The following is a 21,098-nucleotide window of genomic DNA, read 5'->3' as shown; positions in this document are numbered from 1 at the left end:
AGAGGCCTTTAATAACTTCATTTATTTTGTACATGTAGGGCTCACTAATGATCTGGGTTTCAATGCCAAGCTCTGGACTGGTCTTGTCAACACACTTAATGGTGGCTGGGAATGGATTGGGGGTAGTCCTTTCAGATATCTAAACTGGGCTCCAGGTGAGTGTACTTATTTGAAATGATGAAAGGCATTGGGCCAAAATTCTCTTCTCTTCCCTGAATTCCTGTTATCTAATTCCTTTGGTTTCACAGAATTTTCACAGGTTACAAAAGATTATGATAAAAGTAGGGTATTACAGTAATAGGGGTCACATCTGAGATGGATTAATGTATCATCATAATTCTGAATTACCCAGAAAAAGCAGACAGCTCATCCGAAAAAAAAAAAAAAAGGTATTATCAACAAGTGTTTGCACCTCATTGAATATTTGATTTTCCACCTACAGCTTTCTCTTTGCAAGTATTATTCAAACAAAACAAAAAACTCATGAATATTGATATAAAGAAAAAAGATAAGATAAACATCATATAAAATGCACTTTAATTGTCTTTCTCATGTATCAATTATGACATTTATGTGATAAACTTTGGTATCTTAACATTTCCACTATATTTCTTAGGATCTAATTCATGTTCATGTTGCCACATTGTGTACTTTCAGAGTAGCAGTTGTGGCTACTGGGAAATCTAAAGGGCAAGCACTCACACGGAATTAAATATGCATTTCATGTCCAGTGTTTAACAGCACAGGATGATGAGTTTTAGCAATACTACTACCCCATGGGGAATTGTGCTTAGCTGAGTTTTTATAAAGTATTTTTCTGTACTCTGCAGTATTTCAAACATGTTGAATTTCTGCTTAAACAGTGCATGTGATAAGAGGGGTAAGTCTCTTTAGTGCTGTCTCATTGTTGTCCCCTCACCTCTCTTGGGAATTATCACTCTGAAGAATAATACACCAGCGGCTTTGTTGCTGTGACATACTTGCCCATTCCCTCCTGTGGTGAGACAAACATTTTCAACATTAACAGAGGGATTATCTGTATATTTTGACTCTTTCCTAAAGGAAATCCATCTGTGGAACATATAAAAATGTGTGGGACATTCCAAGGCAGGAATGGCAAATGGGAAAACCAGGACTGTGATCGGAAACTGGGATATATTTGCCAGAAGAGAAACTCCTCCACTGTGGATTCCTCCACTATTGTCCCAGGTATGATGGAGGACAAAGAATTCTATTTTTAATTGAGTGAGATATACCAGGAAGGTGCCATGTATGAAATGACATGGTCCTCCCTGACGTGGGAGGACTTTCATTTTCCAATTCATTTTAAAGATGATGTTTAAATGTTGTTTAACCAAAGATACTTTTGAAAAGATCCCAGGTTACCAAAAAAGGTAGGGTCACACATTCAGTCATGTGATCCAGATGTCAAAATACTGCTGAATATTCTGTGCTTTGCAAAACACACTGATGACAAGTCTTGCAAAAAGGTGTGAGCCAAAGTTCAGGCTCCCTCTTCTCTCTCTGAGCATTCCTGCTCTGTTCCAAAAAGAAAAAATCAGATCTTGGGACTGGAACTTTTTCCCAATTGAGTTTCCTTTTTACCTGAGGTAAGGTAGTCTTATCTATGGGAAAAGAACGGTTAACGGTTACTTCACCTAGGAATTCCCAGCAAGCTACTAGCTCTATCATAATTCCCCTGACAATACATATAATAGTATACAAGCTATTCACTGGCTTGGGGCACATCATCCTGTATACTATGACTGCATCCAGACAGCTTACTGACATGTGCTCACCTCCAGAACATGCCAGGATGTTGTCTAGGGGAACGCAAGCTTGCAAAGGGCAAAAATGTTTTTGGGGACTGTGATTAAAATTGAACAACATGGCTGATTACTTGCCAATTCTGAGCACACACCCTGCCCTCTTCAATATATGATATAGGTGTAGACTATGTGAACCTTCAAGGAAGTGAAAGGTACTTAATGACACTAAATTCATACCAAGACATAGCTTCTGAAGAAAGTGCACTGTATTTGTGTTTGGCTGGCATTTCTAACACGTCTGGTATAACAAGAGCATGTCTGGGTCTTCTTGTATATGGTTTGGGCTATTCAGGAGCTCAAAGTGGTTGCCAAGGACTTGGTGTTTGCAGAGAAAATCAGAAAATCTCCACAATTCACCAAGACCTCTGTCTGGGTAGAAAAAGAGGCCCCATGTTGTAAAACATGGCTGTACCCAGCACATCATGGATTTAACATAGAGTTGTACCCTGCAAGTTTCCGTGCCAAATTAATTAGTATTAATGTCATTTTGTAAAAAGAGCTTTTGGGTAGCTCCCAACACAATATTGTACTGATGGAAAAATCTGTTTTGCATTCTTTGTGATCCTCCCAGCTTTGTTTGTCTTCTTTACCAGTATGTACTCCAATATCTCAGATGTCAGTTCAGGTAATTTTCTTTTTGATGGACAGAAAACACTGAGCAGGGCTGCACATTAATTGTTTGAAATATTCTTTTTAGGTGATGTTAAACCTGTTAAGTGCCCCAGAGAATGGGTGGCCTATAGAGGCCATTGCTACAGAATTTACAGAACACCCAAAATATGGAAACAAGCCCAGTCATCTTGTAGAAAAGAAGACGGAGACCTGACGAGTATTCATAATATTGAGGAGTACAGTTTTATAGTGTCTCAGCTTGGGTACAGTGAGTATTTCTACTTTTTTTTTTTTTTTTTTTTTTTTTTAAATCTGGAGTTATACTGTTTCCACTACTCATTTTATTCATGAAAAATCATTTTATTCATGATTTTATTTATTTTTATAAACTCCTTGTTCAGTCAACTGTAGATATGAGACAGGATTGCTCCATTTTAAGACAAACCAATGCCAACAATTAACTTTATGTTTCCAGAGCCAGATGATGAGCTGTGGATTGGTCTAAATGACTTCAGGTTTCAAATGTATTTTGAATGGAGTGATGGGACACCTGTGATGTACACCAGGTGGCATCACAACCAGCCAACCCATACAAGGAATAAGGCAGTCTGCATTGTTATGAATAGAGAGGTACTACTTCTTCTTTCCTTCTTTTCCTTCTCTCCTTCATGCTTTCTTTAGTCTTTTGTGTCCCCCAAAAGGGAAAAGTCTGTGACAAAAAAAAAAAACAAAAACAAAAGGACAAAGGTTTTAAATGTTTTTAGGAATTTAGTTTGATTCAGAATGTCTTAGTGAGGAGGAAGACAGAAGACTGGAGACCAGATTTAGAAAGACAGCATGGTGAAGCACAGGAAGTGACACACTGTGCTGACTTGGGCTGCTTTCTAATAGTAGCAACAAATCTCTCATCCGAAATTGGTTGAAGTAACTCAACTTCTGCATTCAGCATGGATGATCATAACTGTATAGTGTTGCTGTTGGAACAGGGACTTTCTTATGCTTTCCCCTAAAGCATCAAGACATATAGTTTTCAGCTAATCTGGAAGCTCATATTACTGGAAGCACAAAAAAATTGGTTCAAAAAATTGCAGCCTGTTTTATCCTCACTTTAAAATGACATATCATAACATTATGGAGAAAGACAAATAATATATTTTTAATATTTTATTTTTAATTTCTCTTGCACTTCTTGCTAGTGTAGTCTGGGTAGATGAACATCCTGTTTTTATAATCCTACAGTGGTGAGAATAGGGTGGAATAGAGTATTTCCTTACTTTTCTCATTAGCCGCTGAACCTTTATTATTTATTAGCTGCATGCAGTCCTAATTCTCATACCTCTGAGGAAATGTGGCCCTCTGTTTGTTGTGTTCCCTGTTTGAGAGGTTTGGACAAATTTTAAAGGTGTGGAAATGCTGAACCAACCTTAGCCATATGAAGAGAGAAGTGGTAATGATAATGGTAAATATTCCTGTTGGATCCAGATTTTCACTAGATTTCACTTCTCTTTGTTGTTTCTTCTTACTATGCTCAGGATGGAGCTTGGGCTGACAGTGCTTGTGAAACAAAACTCGGTTACATCTGTAAAAGAAAACCTTTGGCAGAAGAATCAGGGGAAGCTGAGGTTATTTACCCGGGCTGCCAGAAAGTAAGTGTAAAATAAAAGCAGTGAAGGGTAATTGTGTCTCACTTTCTCTTCCATGATGGTAAATATCATAGACATCAATTATTTTGACTGTTCTTTGTGGAACCCTAGAAAACTCTTAATTCATATTATTGGTACTTCTCAGATTAATGGGGATGCTTTTATTTCTTTATTTAAATAAAATTTAGAAACATTGCTCTTTTTTTTTTTTTTTTCCTTTCTTTTTTTTTTTTTTTTTTTCCTTGATTATACATGCACTTCAGTCAGCTCTCTTGCTGTGCAGAGCAGGTCCCTTCACCCATGCCAGCATGTCATTATATTTTCAGGCTCTATCTCATGGGTTGTACACAGCCATCTCAGTTCAATCAACCCATCCTGTCAGAAGGGAGGAATATCAGAGCCAACTATATTGCAGGTTGTTTGCAGCATGGCTTTTTACAATAGCTGCACTTACACAACATGACAGCAGAGCAGGCTTTACAGGAGAAGCTGCACGGTGACTGTGAGCATGCTTTCCAGCTCCAAGCTGTAACAACCATGGCCCATTACTCACAAAGACCCCTTTCAAGGGGCAATGAACAAAGCTGTATTTGATTAGCCTCTTCTTTTTGTCTCATGGCTTCTGAGGCTTATTTTGGCTTGGGCTCTGGTTTTAATGTGGCTTTTAGAAGTGCACTGTGGTGGGCAATCTGACATCCCCCCTTGCATCTCTGCTGTTTGCACTGACAGGGCTGGATGAAGCATGGCTTTTACTGCTACTCCATTGGGCAGTTACCAGCAACATTTTCAGAAGCAAAACAAATCTGTGAAGAAAATAAAGCTTACCTGGCTACTGTGACTGACAGGTATGGAAATGTAATTCTTGTCCTTTCAAATGTGCAACCAAGCCAAAAAGTCATCTCTTCCCATTTTGCAGTTATTAACAGTGTCCAGTGTTTTACCACCCCTTCAGTGGAAAATATAAAGTAGAACTGAGTAAATATTACAAAATAAAACAGGGGATGGTATGTCATAAATATCAGTGTTCAAGCCACAGCTGCTACTCCCCTACACTCTTGTGGAACCCAAGAATAAAAAATTTGAGTCAACTCCTAGCAACCCAAAGTTGCCAGACTGTTTTAAAACTCATTGAATTAAAACTAAACAGATAAACGTGGAATTATTTACTTCTTGAGGATATGAACTTTTCAGACTTTTCTTTGTAACAGAAAGATCTGAAAAATTACCCTTTTTAGAATAAAAGTTTTTTCCTAGATTAAAAAAATTAAAGATCTAAGCCTTATGTTGAAGCTCAGTAAAACATTGTATTACTTATTTGTAAAGAATGAATAACACAAACGCATTAACCCAAGTATCATTTGGTTTATGCTGTTAAATGTACACTACAAAGGGAGAGTAGAATCACTTTAAATTCTAAACAGATTTACACTACCAAATTGTAAAATAATTTATGTAATAATAAGACCTATAAAATTAAGACCATTATGCTGGCTTCAACCTATGCTTATTTTTCCAACATATTAACAATTCTTCTTAACTTTACCACATTTGCTACAATGAACTGTTTGAAGAAATGGGAAATTGCATTCATACATTACTTTAGTGCTTATTCTTCACAGATATGAACAGGCTTTTTTGACTTCTGTAATTGGATTTAATCCAGCAAAACATTTCTGGATTGGCCTCTCAGACATGGAAGAAGAGGGGACATTCAAGTGGGCTAGTGGGGACATGGTCATCTTCACCCACTGGAACGTAGGGATGCCAGGTAGGCACTGCAGGGCAGCAGCACCTCCATGACCAGGGATGCAGAATTTCTGCTATGTCTGGCCAGAAAGTTGGGGTTTAGGAGCTATAGGGTGGTTTTGAAGCTCTGCTGCCATAAATGTGCAGAAACAACCAGGCAACTTCTGTTTGTGCTCAAGTTGTTGAATTGGGTATCATGGTAGCCCATTCAAGAGGTCACCTGAGATTGTAGGTGTCTGCTGATATCATTTACTCTTTGTTGTCTGGTGGTTTAGATATTTTGGTGAGTCATAGTAAGTCATAGTATAATATAGAAGAAATCGGATTATAAATTAATTCAAGTGCATGTAGACTACTGACATCCAAATGCAGTGGGAACAGGTACCTTTTAAGTAGATAGCATATGCTTTGAAAAGATGCAGCTATTTATCAATAAGATTTAAAAAAAATTGTCTTTCATGAAGGAAAGGAGCCAGGCTGCGTGGCCATGAGAACAGGAACTTCAGCTGGATTATGGGATATTCTCAACTGTGAAGAAAAAAATATGTTTCTGTGCAAGCAGCTGGTGGAGGGAGTGACCCCTCCACCCCCTGCAACGAATCCCCCACTCCCGTCCTGCCTGGAAGGATGGCATTCTGTTCCTCAGAGCAGCTTTTGCTTCAAAGTAGGTGTTTAACGTCTGAAGGAAAGCACTTGTCATGTCAATGAAGAATGTGTTTTGTCTGTGCATGGAAGGGGGATTTTACCCTGCTTACCTGATCAGTAGTCTGCTGTAACACATTTCCAGCCATGCCTGTGTGGTGAGGCTGTGTTGTGCTGGAACTGGTGTATATTCAGGTGGAATTGAAGTTTGGACCACAGGGACTCTGAGATGATGGGAAAAGAAAAGTTGTGACAACCAAATTTGTTAGATGACCTCACAGTTATGGTGGCACAACTGAACTAAAGGGCAAGTGATAAAACTTGAGGCTGGGAGACCAGAAGAAAGACAGAATGCTGTTTCCAAATTTCTGTTAATATCCGAGACAGTGTTTAACTGCCCACTTTTCACAGATTTTTCAGAGAGGAAGGGAGAAGATGGAAACATGGTTTGGAGCAAGAGATTTTTGCAGAGCCATTGGAGGAGATTTGGCATGCATTCACAGTGAAGAAGAACAAAATCTAATAGCTGGCATGTAAGTATCTGCAAAATCAACTGCTTAGGAAAGAAAGCATTTTAACAAAGTGATCTTTCTATAAGACATAAAGAATTTCTGGTGATCATTTTCTACTTTGGAAAGACAATATATGTATCTTTTCAAATTGGCAGAACTAAAGAGGTAGAGAGAGGTGAGAAAAGGGTTTCTTGGCAGGCCTCTGTGTAGATGCATCTCTGTGTGGAAGTAGCCTGAATATATAAAATATGAAATATTTTATATTTTATATGAAATATAAAAATGAAAGAAGCATCAGCAAAATTGGTTTAAACTGAGTTTAGTTCAAAAAGAGAAACCCGATCTTTTTAGCTCATTTGTAATCGACAAGTAGATTAAATAGTCTTGATTAAAAGAACACTTTGTTCTGTGAAAGGTTCAATTCTTTCTTTAGTTATGGGAAAAACAATGGAGACTAAGGGAAGCCAGACCTATTGATGTATTTATATAAATGTTTAACTCAAGCATATGACTACAGGCAGGTTTGGATGCCTAAGTTTCTTTGGGGGACTGAGACCTTCAAAAATATTTTCACTTAACTCAGAATTTATGGTATTGTGTTATCTATGCTCCTCCTCATGCAACTCTTCATGTCCCTGTTTCCTGTCATGTGCAATACCAGGATGTACATAAATGGAATGATTACTTTATATGAATGTCTTAAACGGTACTTCAAGTACCAAAACACTGATAATGTAATGGTATGTATTTTCCATCTCTGTTTTACACTGTGATTGTGGTATTTGTGCATAATCATTCAGGAAGAGGGATTATCTTCACTTGTCTTACTGGATGGGTTTAAGTGCTTTGGACTCTGATGGAGGATTTACATGGAGTGACGGCTCACCAGTGAGTAAATAATCTCTTCCAGCTTTTTTGCTCGTACTCCATATATATCTTGGCAGACAGGTACAAACCACAAGTGAGTATAAATCCTAACTTCCCAGTCCCACTCCAGGAATTAGTTTTTATCTTTTGTTAGTTCACAATCCCACACAGCAGTATGTTTTTTATAGCAATGAAATAACATCACCAAAGATGGTGATACTTTCTTATAAGAATACTCTTTTTTACTTATAATAATACTTATATACATATACATACTTAGAATAATACTTATATACACATACAATACAAATCCAGCTGGAGGCTGGTCACTAGTGGCATCCCCCAGGGCTCAGTACTAGGGCCTGTCCTCTTTAATATCTTTATCGATGATCTGGATGAAGGGATTGAGTGCACCCTCAGTAAGTTTGCAGATGACACCACGTTAGGTGCATGTGTCGATTTGCTCAAGGGTAGGAAGGCTCTGCAGGAGGATCTGGATAGGCTGGACTGATGGGCTGAGGCCAATTGTGTGAAGTTCAACAAGGCCAAGTGCTGGGTCCTGCACCTGGGGCACAACAACCCCAAGCAGCACTACAGGCTGGGAGATGAGTGGTTGGAAAGCTGCCAGGCAGAGAAGGACCTGGGAGTATTGGTTGACAGTTGGCTGAATATGAGCCAGCAGTGTGCTCAGGTGGCCAAGAAGGCCAGCAGCACCCTGGCTTGCATAAGAAGCAGTGTGGCCAGCAGGGCTAGGGAAGTGATTGTCCCCCTGTACTCAGCTCTGGTGAGGCCACACCTCGAGTACTGTGTTCAGTTTTGGGCCCCTCACTACAAGAATGACATGGAGATGCTCAAGAGAGTCCAGAGGAGGGCAACGAAGCTGGTGAGGGGCCTGGAGAACAAGTCTTACACGGAGCAGCTGAGGGAGCTGGGTTTGTTCAGCCTGGAGAAAAGGAGGCTCAGGGGTGACCTTATTGCTCTCTACAGGTAAATTAAAGGAGGCTGTAGCGAGGTGGGGGTTGGTCTATTCTCCCATGTGCCTGGTGAGAGGACGAGGGGGAATGGGCAAAAATGTTGCGCCAGGGGAGGTTTAGGTTGGATATTAGGAAGAACTTCTTTACTGAAAGGGTTGTTAGGCACTGGAATGGGCTGCCCAGGGAAGTGGTTGAGTCACCATCCCTGGAGGTCTTTAAAAGACGTTTAGATGTAGAGCTTAGTGATATTGTTTAGTGGAGGACTTGTTAGTGTTAGGTCAGAGGTTGGACTTGGTGATCTTGGAGGTCTCTTCCAACCTAGAGTATTCTGTGATTATTGTCTATCTTGGTTTTAGCAGCTCTGGTTGTACTGATCTTTATATTCCCATTTGACATTCACTGTTAGAAATAACTGTATATATCTAGTCAAGCTAAGCTTTGTGGCCCTTGCTCTCTGACAGAGCAATGCAAGGCCCAAGTCTGTACCACAGAACTTATGGATTTCTCAGGCTGAAACATCAGAGCTGAATAATCAACCTGGGGATTAGAGGTAGATTCTTAGATGCTTCTTCCTAGACCTTAACAGGACAAGTTCATGTCTCCTGATAAAAACAAGGACAACAACTTGTCTTACTAGCATAGCTTGTAGATATACACAGCATGATCACCATTCTGTACAATGGTCAGGTCCTTCTTACAGGGTCTGGCACCAAAGCATAAGATGGATCATGAAATCAAATGATGTACATTCTTCTTTAACAAGATAATATAAGACAATTGTTTTGTTTCAGAAGAAAGTACTAATGAAGCTGTATTTCCACTATAGGTAAATTTTGAAAAATGGGCAAATGGAGAACCAAACAATTATGATGGAAATGAAAAATGTGGAGTGTTTAATGGCTACAATGATATGAACTGGAACGATTTATTTTGTGAACATATGCAGGACTATGTTTGCCAAATAAAAAAAGGTAAGATGACTTTTTTTTTTTTTTTTTTTTTTTTCCCTTCAGAAGTGTTTAGAAAAGGTTAAGAACATCCTGTCCATGTCAAACCACAATGTCTGCATGCAGTAAAGCTAGTATGCCATCAAGAACAATGAAACACAGTACATTTCAATTTAAATAAAAGCAGCTGAAAACAACAAATTCGTTCATAAGATACATGTGTAAGTTTACAATGTACATGCAGCATGTTGAGGAAGTGAAATCATGCATAGTTTCTGTAAGCTTAACTTGTGTTGGCTCTAACACTGCTGAGTGTAACACTTTTTTTCCAGATATTTTTAGAAATTCTCTGAAAAAAAATAAACAAACAGAGTAACCTCTAGGATTTTTTTTTATTGATAGGATTTTAAATCCTAACAATGTAATACATATATTTAATTGAGATATGTAATATACTCAGATATCGATTTATATTGCAGGAGCATCATTGAAACCAGAGCCTACATACACATTCGGTAAGTCTTGTACTTCTACTAACAGAAAGAAGTTTTCATATGATGACGTTAATGTCTATTGTAGACACTCTGCTTAATGATTTATCTTGCAGATTATGAATATATTGTTAGTGAAGATGACTGGATAATATATAATCATAAGGAATACTACTTTAGCAAGGAAGCAATGGCTATGGAAAAAGCGAGGGACTACTGCAAGAAGAATGGTGGTGATCTTGCCATAATTGAGGGTGAAAGTGAAAGAACATTTCTTTGGAAATATGTAAGAAACTTGCTTTACTTCAAAAATGCACAGTTCTGTCCTGCACTGAAGCATCTTTTTCACCTGGCTTCTGAAATATTAGAAACTGGTCCCCATCATAAAAAATCAGTACCACTTTTCATGGGTTTATCTACTTAGAAGCTTTACCATGATCATTATTTTGATAAAAAATTGCTACATGTAGACAAATCCTCAGTTTCTTTGTAGGAGCACTCCCAGAGTGTAACTTTCAAAAATCCTATTCTGTTTATCTGAAAGCTAGAGTTAGCTTGTTTGTTTTCCACCTCATTCTCTTCACAGAATTTCCCCCCTCCCCCCAAAAAAAGCTTTTTCCCTCTTGTTGTCAAAATGGATTTCAGAATTTCAATAAAAAAATTTAAGCCAGACTAATTTCTAATAGGAAGTGAATAACCTGGTTAGGATAGTCTTTTGTAAATAGTTTTCATACTACTGAAAACCAATGATTCCTTCCTGTCCTCCACATGACTAAGTACTAAACTCCACCATTTACGTGTAACATTTTGGCAAATTCTCACTATATTTTCCTAAAACTCTTAAAAATACTGCTTTATTTTATAACCCACCTGAGGCTTTTTTTTCTTTTTAATCTTAACACAGTATTTTACTCCATTTCTTTTTCATTCCATTCTGCTTTTATTTTTATTTAAATACTAGAAATTGGACGAAAGTTTTACATTTTGCAGTTCAAGCACATAATCCCAGTGAATCCATGCACACTGCATACTATGTAACCGTACAACTAAAACTATTTTTAAGTACTTGTTTATTTGAAATCTGTTATTTTTACATCTCATTGAAGCTTTTTATTCTTTTTATTCTTATTCTTATTCTTATTCTTATTCTTATTCTTATTCTTATTCTTATTCTTATTCTTATTCTTATTCTTATTCTTATTCTTATTCTTATTCTTATTCTTATTCTTATTCTTATTCTTATTCTTATCCTTATCCTTATCCTTATCCTTATCCTTATCCTTATCCTTATCCTTATCCTTATCCTTATTCTTATCCTTATCCTTATCCTTATCCTTATCCTTATCCTTATCCTTATCCTTATTCTTATTCTTATTCTTATTCTTATTCTTATTCTTATTCTTATTCTTATTCTTATTCTTATTCTTATTCTTATTCTTATTCTTATTCTTATTCTTATTCTTATTCTTATTCTTATTTTGTGTTTGTGTATTTTAGATTTTTTATAAAGATTGGGGAAATAACTTCTATATTGGCTTAAGTGTGAGCCTTGATAAGACATTCCGGTAAGTGAAAATATTAAGTTTGTCAGATTTATATATCAAGTGTGAATATTTGGCATGGATGTCTGTGAGACTTTTTTTTTTTTTTTTGGTGAGGGCATGTTCACTCAGTCAGTGCAGTCCCACTCCCTTTTCCTTGTTAGACAAGACATAAAATAGGTTGGAGGTCTCTAGGGATGTGCCAGATGGTACTTGAAGACATTACTGAATATTCAAATAATCAAAACCTTCCTCCCCCTTCACCTTCTGCCTTTTTCTAGTGTCTTTTCCTGGGATTTCAAGCTTGGTAAGATGAGTCTTAGCATCTTCATTTCTCTTAATTTCAGCCTTTCTTCTAACCTCTTGGGATGTCTTTCTTGTCCACAAGCCACAAAGACTCATCTCTGTGGAGCTGAGACAGTCATATCCCATTCTTCTCTCCACTTTTCCTGTAGGCCTCCTTTAAGTACTGGAAGGCCACTATAAGGTCTCCACAGAGCTTTCTTTTCTCCAGGCTGAACAACCCCAACTCCCTCAGCCTGTCTTCATAGGAGAGGTGCTCCAACCCTCTGATCATATTCATGGCCTTCCTCTGGACGTATTCTGGTCCATGTCCCTCTTGTGCTGGGGGCCCCAGAGCTGAACGAAGCACGCCAGGTGGGGTCTCACAAGAGCAAAGCAGAGGGGCAGAATCCCCTCCCTTGCCCTGTTGGCTATACTGCTTTTGATGCAACCCAGAATACAGTTTGCTTTCTGGGCTGCAAGTGCACATTGCTGGCTCATGTTGGCTCACATAATTTGTCTTTGTATTATTTCTCCCTGTTTATTATGTACCGTTTATCCTGCTTGACTGAGGAATACTCAGGAATTCAAACTAGAAAAACACTGGATCAGGTGTTGTCTGAAGTCTTTCAGACTTGGCAGATTCCCCACTTGACTGTGCTGCCACCAGCACTCTGAAGCTTTTTCATTTTGTTTTCAAGTTTTTTTTTTTTTTTTTTTTTTTTGAGAATAAATCTGTGAATCACCAAATAGGAATTGTGTATTACACAACTGAAAGCAATAGGTATATAATATTAAAGATCTCCTTTGTTTAATAAAATGGTTCCCAGTGTAAGGTTCAAGGATCTCTCTTACACTGCAAGATCTTATATTACATTATTATTTTTATTATTATTATTAATATTATGGTATAATATTATATTATATTATATTATATCTTATATTACTCTTTTTGGCCCCAGGAAATTACTAAACTAGGCTCATGTTTCTGCTTCTGTATTCCAGGGAAGGTGAGGTCCAGTGTTACACTGGTGTGTTTTCTTTAAGCTATCAATGCTCAGAGGCCAAGAAGGCTGCAACCACCAGCTGATTAGTTGAGACCAGTTCCAGGTCAATAGAATAGGTAGCTGACATAAAGATTTTTTTAGTGATTCCAGGTGAAAGGTCTTGCATTCCTTTTACCAGAGAACAACACATGTTGGTACACTAGGATACAAGAAACAAAATATCAAGCTCTAGTATGTCCTTTACAAAGAAATACTACTCTGTTCAACTAAGAACTATTATTCCCCTAAATTGCTTCTTTCAGATGGATGGATGGAACTCCTGTCAACTATGTTGCCTGGGCTCCAAATGAACCCAACTTTGCAAATAATGATGAAAACTGTGTGGTCATGTATACCCAAACAGGTGTGTGCTGTAACAACATTCAGTCTGCATGGTGTGATATAGGCTTGGGAGAGCTGAATGTTTAAGTCAGGGTCTTAGAGATTTGCATCAGATCTCAGAGAGGTGAATTAAACGTTTGAACTAAAATTCCTCTTTGGCAGTGTTATGGTTTGCAATCACTGAAATATTTCTGTTCTTAGCCAAAATATTAATATTCTCGGTTTTGCTGGAAACGTGAATATTTCTGAAGAAAATGTACATAAAAATTATTCTTTGTTTCTGGCAGAGAGAAATATAAATATGGTAGTCAGTTCTACTTCCTATGATGGATTTGTTTTAGGAAAGGATACTTTTTATCCCAGTCTCTGTTTTGTTTTGTTTTTCTTTAATTCTAATTTGTTTTCAGGTACATGGAATGATCTCAACTGTGGCAGTGTTGAATTATTCATCTGTGAAAGGCTTAACAGAACTGTTCGCCCAACTATTGCTCCCACCACACCACCACCAAAGGGTGGGTGTCCAGAAGACTGGCTTCTCTTTGATAACAAGGTGCAGTATGAAAAGTCAGTATACTGTACTTAAAACAGACAAAAATACAAAACAAACATATTTGGTTCAGTTTTTAAGTTGTAGCAGGGTTTTTAGTTGTCATAAAATACGTTTTGATGTAAAAATATGTATAAATGACTCTAAAAATGTTTTCTGATATCGAGATTATCGAGATAGTCTTTATCAAGATAGTCTTTATTGGGCTAACAACAGTTCTGAAAGAGGTCATGAGCCATACAAGAACAAAGCTTCATCTTCATCTATTTTTTTATTTTTTTTTTGCTATGATTTAATGTTACCAAAGATGGTTGAGTTGAGTGGTTTTCCTTGTGTGGGAGAAGCAACTGCAAAGCTGTTGTATGTTCGTATTTACTTTGCTGTGTTTATCTGGCTGCCATTTATTGCCTGGACACTGTTTTGTTCCTTGCCTAGCATGCACTGGCTCTTAAACCACTAAAGCACCTTCCTTTGAACATATTTTTTAGGTTCTTTGTGCAACTAAATATTTGTTAAAGTAGACCAGTTATAAGCTTCACCACAATTCATGACATGAGATCATTCTTGGTCTTCTCAAAAGACAAAATTTCAGGAAAAAAGAGTATATACATTTAAAACCCAGATATTTTTGTCACTAATACAAAGCTATAAACAACCAGTGTATGCTGTTAAGCATACACCTAGCAGTAAAGATAATCCTAGATTACATTGCCTCATCTGTCTCTCTGTCCTTCTCTCCTTCCCTCCTTTTCCCCCTCTCTTTCTTCTCTCTAAGCCAAAACAGGATTTAAGTTTGATGGAACTCCTTTGTGTGAGATAATCTGTCTCCTCTGATAAGCTGTCTCCTCTTTCCTTCTCTCTCTCAGTTCCGGGGAAAAGAGTCACAGACAGAGATTTTTCCCTTTTGCTATGCTCACTCAACCTAAATGTTTCTCTCCTTCTTACCTCCTGGAAGAGGAGCTTCCAGGCATTCCTCTCTGCTTGTTTAGATAGCACTCCATTGTCTTTTATCCCCATTTTCTCCCAAGATTCCTGATTAACTTTTCTATTGCAAACTTTAATTAACACATTAGGGTTGCTTAACACTTGATATTTAGCTTCAATAATGTCTCATCCCTATTACACATTGCTTTTTGAGGTCTTAGGCATTCCCCTGAAATGCTGAGGAACCATCACTTTGGCTTAATTTCTACTGAAAATGTTAGACTGACATATTCCTTATTTTAAGGAGATGATAAAATATGGAGCTTTAAAGCAAGCTACAGAGGACTGTTAAACCACCTAATCTCCCCTTTTTTGGTATAAAATATCTAACTTATCTCACTTGTTACAAACAGAAATGTTTTCACTGGAAACTCTGAAACACCATCCAACTATAGCTTTGGCACACTTCTGTTTTTCAGTGTTTTAAAGTGTCCGGCCTTGATGAAAATGATACACTGACGTGGCATGCTGCACGGAACAATTGTATTAATTTTGGAGGAAACCTGGCTACTATTTCAAAAAAGGAAACACAAGGTATAAAGCACAAGTTTTTTGATACTGAATGAGACTTCATACAATCATTGAAAAATAGGTTAAAACAAATATTAAATTTTCTGAAATATATGCCATATTAATATCAAGTCATGTTCAATGAACAAATTGCATGTTGGAAAAAAAAGTTTATGTAGATATTAGTGTCCGGATTAACTTTAAAAATCATAACTTTGGGGACCTATAGGACCCACAAAGGAATTTATGCTGTTCATATATTAAGATTTTGTATTAGGGGCTTGTCATACAGTAAAATGCCCCAGTACTGGAGTTCCCATGTTCCCCTGTTCCTTCTGCTCTTCTAGACCTCAACCTGCTTGTCTTGCAGCTCAGCATATTACATTTTTTATTTTTATTTTTATTTTTTACTGAGGCTTCAAACTTCAATACTGAATGTAAGGAATGAAAAGTAATGCATATAATGAAAGGAAATGTCATGCCACAGGTCTGCTGAGGGCTGCGTAGACCACTTCTTAGCTCACTCCATCAGTGTTTGTGTTTTATCCTTTTTTTCTATAGCAGAGGAAGGACAGTCTTTGAAAGTCAGTCTAAGCAGGAGCTAAGGGAAACAGCATTTGGCCTTCCTACGTGCTGAGGTCTTAGTACATACATACTTAGTTCTTAAATAGTTTTATTTGCATTGTATCTCTTTTGAAACCAAGTCTTTGGATCTGGTTAACAAAGAAATTACTAAAGAAGAAAATAGACTGCAGTCTGTAGACTCATTTTCTGTGTGACAAGGTGTACTGTCCTGATGGTAATTTCTGTAATACTGTTAAAACAATTTTCCCTGCTTCTTCAGATGATAAATAATGCAGGAGAGTGGGCACACAAATTCATCTAAAAATGTTGAAAACAACTCTATGAACCAAACCTTGTCCTTATTTTTATTTTCATCATAAAATTACCTCTTTATTTAAAAAGAGAGAGAGAAAAAATCATCATCCCTTTTCCAGGCACTGCTCTATTTAGGGAAAGGTAAATTCAGTTTCCCTCTTTGTGCAATTAATCTTTTTCCTTCAGCTTTCCTCATGTCCCTCTTAAAAAATGCTGCAACTGATGCCTGGGTTGGACTGAATGACATAAATCAGGAGCATGTATATTTATGGACAGACGGAAGCCCAGTTTACTACACAAATTGGGCAAAAGGTTCCCGAAGTTATTATAGCAAGGTAAACATTAATTTATGGTTATCACTTATTCTCGATAGCTTTGGTAGATTAATAAAATATATGTACCTACAATAATATTTTTTGTAAAGTTTCCTTTATAAAGTTTTTTAATGATCTTGTTGCTTCTGAAGGGAAAGCAGTCATGTGAAAGATCTACTTTCAGATATTTTCTTCAACTTCTTTGTTTTGTCATGATTTATAAATCCAGACAGATATTTGGAATTATTGTGCAAAACTCAGATAAACAAGCAATTATCCTTACTTTACCATGACTGATCAGGAGATTCAAATAAACCATAGTATAGCAATTAAGTGATAATAATAATTAAGTGATACAGAGAATGTCATTTAGACTTCTCTAGGAAAATATGAACTGTACAGTTTACATTTCATGGTGCTGAGCTTAGTAAGATAAATGCATTGAATTCAACCCTCAAAAGGAGAATCTGGGTCTTCCTTTCGTATTTTCTTCCCCTCTATACCTTCTATTAAATTTTCTCAGTTTTACAGAAACTTTTCTGCACGCTTTGAAACTTTCAGCACTGCTATACCATTTTGTGTTTAATTGCAAGAGAAAACCGAGTGTTTTTCATTAATTTTAAAAAGGCTAATGAAAAATACTGATTGATAGCACCACTTCTTTGCTCCTTTGCTAGCTTTACCAAGTTTCTCTCTTTTTCATGACAGAATTGTTTTGAGTCTTGCTGAAACAGGAAACAACTCTGTGAGGTCCAACCTCCACTGCCACCCAGGCTAGAGCTCAGTTTTAGGCTCTTCAGGACTTCCCCATCTCACACACACGTGCTTTTTGTAGAAGGCTATGCCCATTTCCCTTCACAAATTGTTCCCCATGCACTTTCCTTCACTTGCTGCTGGGCTATTTTCTCTGAGGGGGTCAGAGACAGCATGAGGTTATGCTGAGATGAGGGAGGGAGAGCTGCTGCTTCCTGCTGCAGAAAACTGGAGGAGGCAAAGGAGGAAGCAGAAGAACCAAACCTGGGGTGCAAAGGGTTGGGGAATTGTCCCTCACAAAAAATTGTTCCTGCTTGCTACCTATATGCTACTGAGCAACATCTTTGGTTTCTAGTGCTAGACTGGTGCAGAATGAGGGTTTTAGCTCTCTAGGCAAGCTATAGTCCCGATAAGAGTTTCTGTATAACCTCCAGGAAAATAACAGAGCTCAAATGTCCTGTGTGCCATATCTAGCATATGTGCATCTACCTGTATGCACACACACACAGAGATCATGTGGACAGGTAGTCCCAGATGCTTCTCCCTACCTCGGAGCTGTGATTTGCAATCCCTCCATCATCCAAGCACAAACTGTTCTACGGATGAGTTGTAAATGACTGTTGTCGTTTTACTGCTTCTGACTATTTCTAATATGAGTTCATACAGATTATCTTAATTTTACTCAGGTGTGTGTGACAGGTGAGTCTATATCCTGTAGGAAAAGGAATGTTTCCTATTTTTCCACATCTTTTTCTTATTAATCTCATCTCACATGTAGGATGACTGTGTCTATATGATAAAGAACCCTATTGAACAGGCAGGGAAATGGAAAGATGAAGAATGTAAAGCAAGCAAAAGCTACATATGCCAGAAAAACACTGGTGAGTTTTTTTTCAATACTTTCTAGTACAGGTAATTTATTGTGGTTAATTTAAACTGGTGGTAAAATTAACTTCCCATGCTCAGTGCTATTTTAATTGAATTTAATTTAACAGTGTCACTTGCACTAGAAACCATTTATACAAAATGAACACACATTTTATTTTCTGGAGAAAAACTCTTGATCCTCTTGATCTTTCCTATTTTAAGTACCAGACCAATACATTAATAATAATAATAATAATAATAATAATAATAAACAACTCTATGGAATATCATGTATTTTACTATTTTTGGCAGTCAGGAGGGGGAGAAAGAGAGAGAACAGTGAAGTACTTTGCCTTTATATGGACAAATTCTTTAAAACTGAATTTTCCTGTTATATTTAAAAGCACTGCAACAACTTTGTTTTGAAAATCTGCCCTGCTTGATTTTCAGTTTTCAAGTGCCTTTTTACAGTCTTGGGCAATTTCATCAGCAGCCGTATCCCTTTGCTCACAGCATGCCAGTTTTACCTTCTGCTACTTTCCTTACTCTTTTTCTTATCAGAAATACACCAAATACTAGTATATCACAGAAAAAGTGGGAAGATTGTTCCCTTTAATGCCTTACACAGTCACTTTGGGAAGGTCTAGAGTTTATTGGGCATGTTCCTAGAAGCGATACCGATATTTATGTTAAAAAGTAATTCTAAAAAGAATTAGAAAAGTTTGTTACAGAATGTGAGAACATGGCTTCATCACTGCAGTGTTAGTTGGGAAACATCTTAATTTGTTATTGCAGCTTCCTTCAATTACTTGACTACCATGGTAAAATAGATCCTCTTTCAGTGTGATACGTCTAGCCTAGATATAGCTATGGACTTTCTTCTTTTTATTTCTTATTTTAATTTTTTGTTTGTTTGTTGTAGACCCTAAACTACAAAATTCCCAACCTACGGTCCCAATGTTCGGCTTTAACAATTATGGTGATGACCGCTATGCAGTCATCAACTACAAAATGAGCTGGGAAGAGGCACAGAAAAACTGCAGAGACCAATATGCAGAACTTGCCAGCATTCTGGATCCTTATGCTGAATCCTACCTGTGGTTACAAATATTAAAGCAGGGAGAGCCTGTATGGATTGGTCTTAACAGCAACACAGTAAGTCCATCAAACGCTTGTGACAATCAAACCTGTACTCCAGATCAACATAGATCAGCCAGTTTCTTGCTCAGAGGTTTGCAGGATCCACTCTTGCAGGCTCTGGTGTGAACGCTCTTGATCAGATCTATGACTGCTTGGCAGGAATCAAAGTTTTGCTAAGGTACTTGACTTGGCTCCACTTCAGAGGTTTTAAACATCTAAACATCTGGCCAAATTGTAAGTCAGAACTTCCACAGCCCGCATTTCAAAGGCCACCAAGGATACAGCTGCAGTAGCTAGTGGCTTCAGTGGCTTCAGTAGCTTTGAATTTTTGCTTCCTATGCCATGGCTGGGCCATGCACTCACATGTGGCAGCACAGTTATTTCTCAGGACATTCTGTGGAGCACACCATAGAAACAGCTTGGCTTAAAACTAGTTGTTTCTTTGTGAGGTTATTTTAAGCTTTATTATTTCAATTTACAGACTAGCAGTACAAGAACATGAACTGTTGTCCAAGCAACAGGAGAGACAGCAAGCTGCAGCACAGAGGAAGGAGCAGGCCTCTGGCAGGGAGGATGCATTAGGTTGGTTTTCAGAGATGATGCCAGTGCCTGAGGGAAAGCTGCCAACAGCCAAGAGCGTGAAGGCCTGAAAGGGGAAGCGCTTACTTAAGGCATATAAAAAGGACATGAAAAAAAAAAAATGATGCAGCTGGATATTTGTGGAAACAGAGTTGTGAGGAAATAAAGAGTGGAGAGGTAGAGCTAGCTGGAGCTTGGTGAGACATGGGGCAGAAGGAGGGCACAGTTCCTGATGTGGGAGGAACCACGGTTGAACTTCATTGAGAGCAGGCACTGGGAACCCAGGATTAGATAGGAAGCTGGGATGACACTTGGCCAGGGAGTTCAAAGGAAAAAGGACAGGAAAGCAAGTGTTACAAAGAACGGAATAGGAGCCTGCATCTAAAAGGTGGCAGGAAGAAGAGGTCAGACTGCACAGGACAGGGTGAGAGGAGCCATGGATATGACTGCTGTTGGTCATGTTTTGGAAATAATCATGAAATCCATTGAAAAAATAACATGTTGTAGAGAGAAAAGTACTTACAGTTAGTAGCTGGTCCTTGCAAGAGCTAAAAACCTATTACAAGTCCTGTTAGCACAAGTGGACAAGTGGCAGAGGTCTGTGGCATGTGTCACATGAAAAACAAAGTCAGTATTCTTGTTTGAGTGGAACTTCTGCTTTTTTTTTTTTTTTAATATAGAAGAGCTTGTGTTAGAGGAAAGCTAGGAATAGTTTATCTGCAATCTTTATTTGATCTCTGTGTGTATGTGGAGTCCATTGATACTTTTTTCTGTGACATATTTATATTTGTTACCACAAGGCTCTTTGTCCCTTTACTGCACAAGCCAGATGGTGTGAATTGAACAATGCAGGTTGAATAGTGAACAAATGTCAGGAAGATCACTGTATCTTACTGTAAGATCCACTGTAGAGAGTGGAAGCTTGGACCAGACTTTTATATAATCATGACAGAGGAATAATAAAGTATGTGCAGGAAACTATGATTCTGACCTGTCCTATCTTTTACATACCTGCAAGCAATCTTAATATTCTTTTAACCTAATTCATGTA

The 21,098-nt window shown here is 37.8% G+C and overlaps 1 protein-coding gene and 1 long non-coding RNA gene across 3 annotated transcripts in view; one reads left to right on the top strand and one right to left on the bottom strand.

Moving 5' to 3' along the window:
• LOC311431471 (macrophage mannose receptor 1-like) overlaps positions 1-21,098 on the top strand; it is a 33,727-nt gene that overhangs the window by 4,426 nt on the left and 8,203 nt on the right. For both annotated transcript variants that reach the window (XM_084508971.1, XM_084508972.1), the window contains 20 exons: positions 39-155; positions 1,063-1,209; positions 2,527-2,709; positions 2,917-3,071; positions 3,974-4,087; positions 4,814-4,929; positions 5,704-5,852; positions 6,295-6,494; positions 6,884-7,005; positions 7,785-7,872; positions 9,652-9,796; positions 10,252-10,287; positions 10,380-10,549; positions 11,761-11,828; positions 13,396-13,496; positions 13,882-14,024; positions 15,425-15,539; positions 16,581-16,729; positions 18,240-18,342; positions 19,251-19,483. In XM_084508971.1, the coding sequence (XP_084365097.1) occupies positions 39-155; positions 1,063-1,209; positions 2,527-2,709; positions 2,917-3,071; positions 3,974-4,087; positions 4,814-4,929; positions 5,704-5,852; positions 6,295-6,494; positions 6,884-7,005; positions 7,785-7,872; positions 9,652-9,796; positions 10,252-10,287; positions 10,380-10,549; positions 11,761-11,828; positions 13,396-13,496; positions 13,882-14,024; positions 15,425-15,539; positions 16,581-16,729; positions 18,240-18,342; positions 19,251-19,483 (2,654 nt within the window). The remainder of the gene's footprint in view (positions 1-38; positions 156-1,062; positions 1,210-2,526; positions 2,710-2,916; positions 3,072-3,973; positions 4,088-4,813; positions 4,930-5,703; positions 5,853-6,294; positions 6,495-6,883; positions 7,006-7,784; positions 7,873-9,651; positions 9,797-10,251; positions 10,288-10,379; positions 10,550-11,760; positions 11,829-13,395; positions 13,497-13,881; positions 14,025-15,424; positions 15,540-16,580; positions 16,730-18,239; positions 18,343-19,250; positions 19,484-21,098) is intronic.
• On the bottom strand, positions 4,910-20,633 carry LOC311431475. Its single transcript, XR_014689479.1, has 3 exons — positions 20,571-20,633; positions 6,586-6,696; positions 4,910-5,030 (listed from the first exon to the last, which is right to left on the bottom strand). It is a non-coding gene; the product is annotated as an uncharacterized lncRNA (long non-coding RNA).

The sequence above is a fragment of the Aythya ferina genome, assembly GCF_964211825.1.
Source record: "Aythya ferina genome assembly, chromosome: 2".
NCBI classification, from domain to species: Eukaryota; Metazoa; Chordata; class Aves; order Anseriformes; family Anatidae; genus Aythya; species Aythya ferina.
The sequence above is the reverse complement of the archived record's forward strand: the minus strand, read 5'-3'. Positions and strand labels throughout refer to the sequence as shown.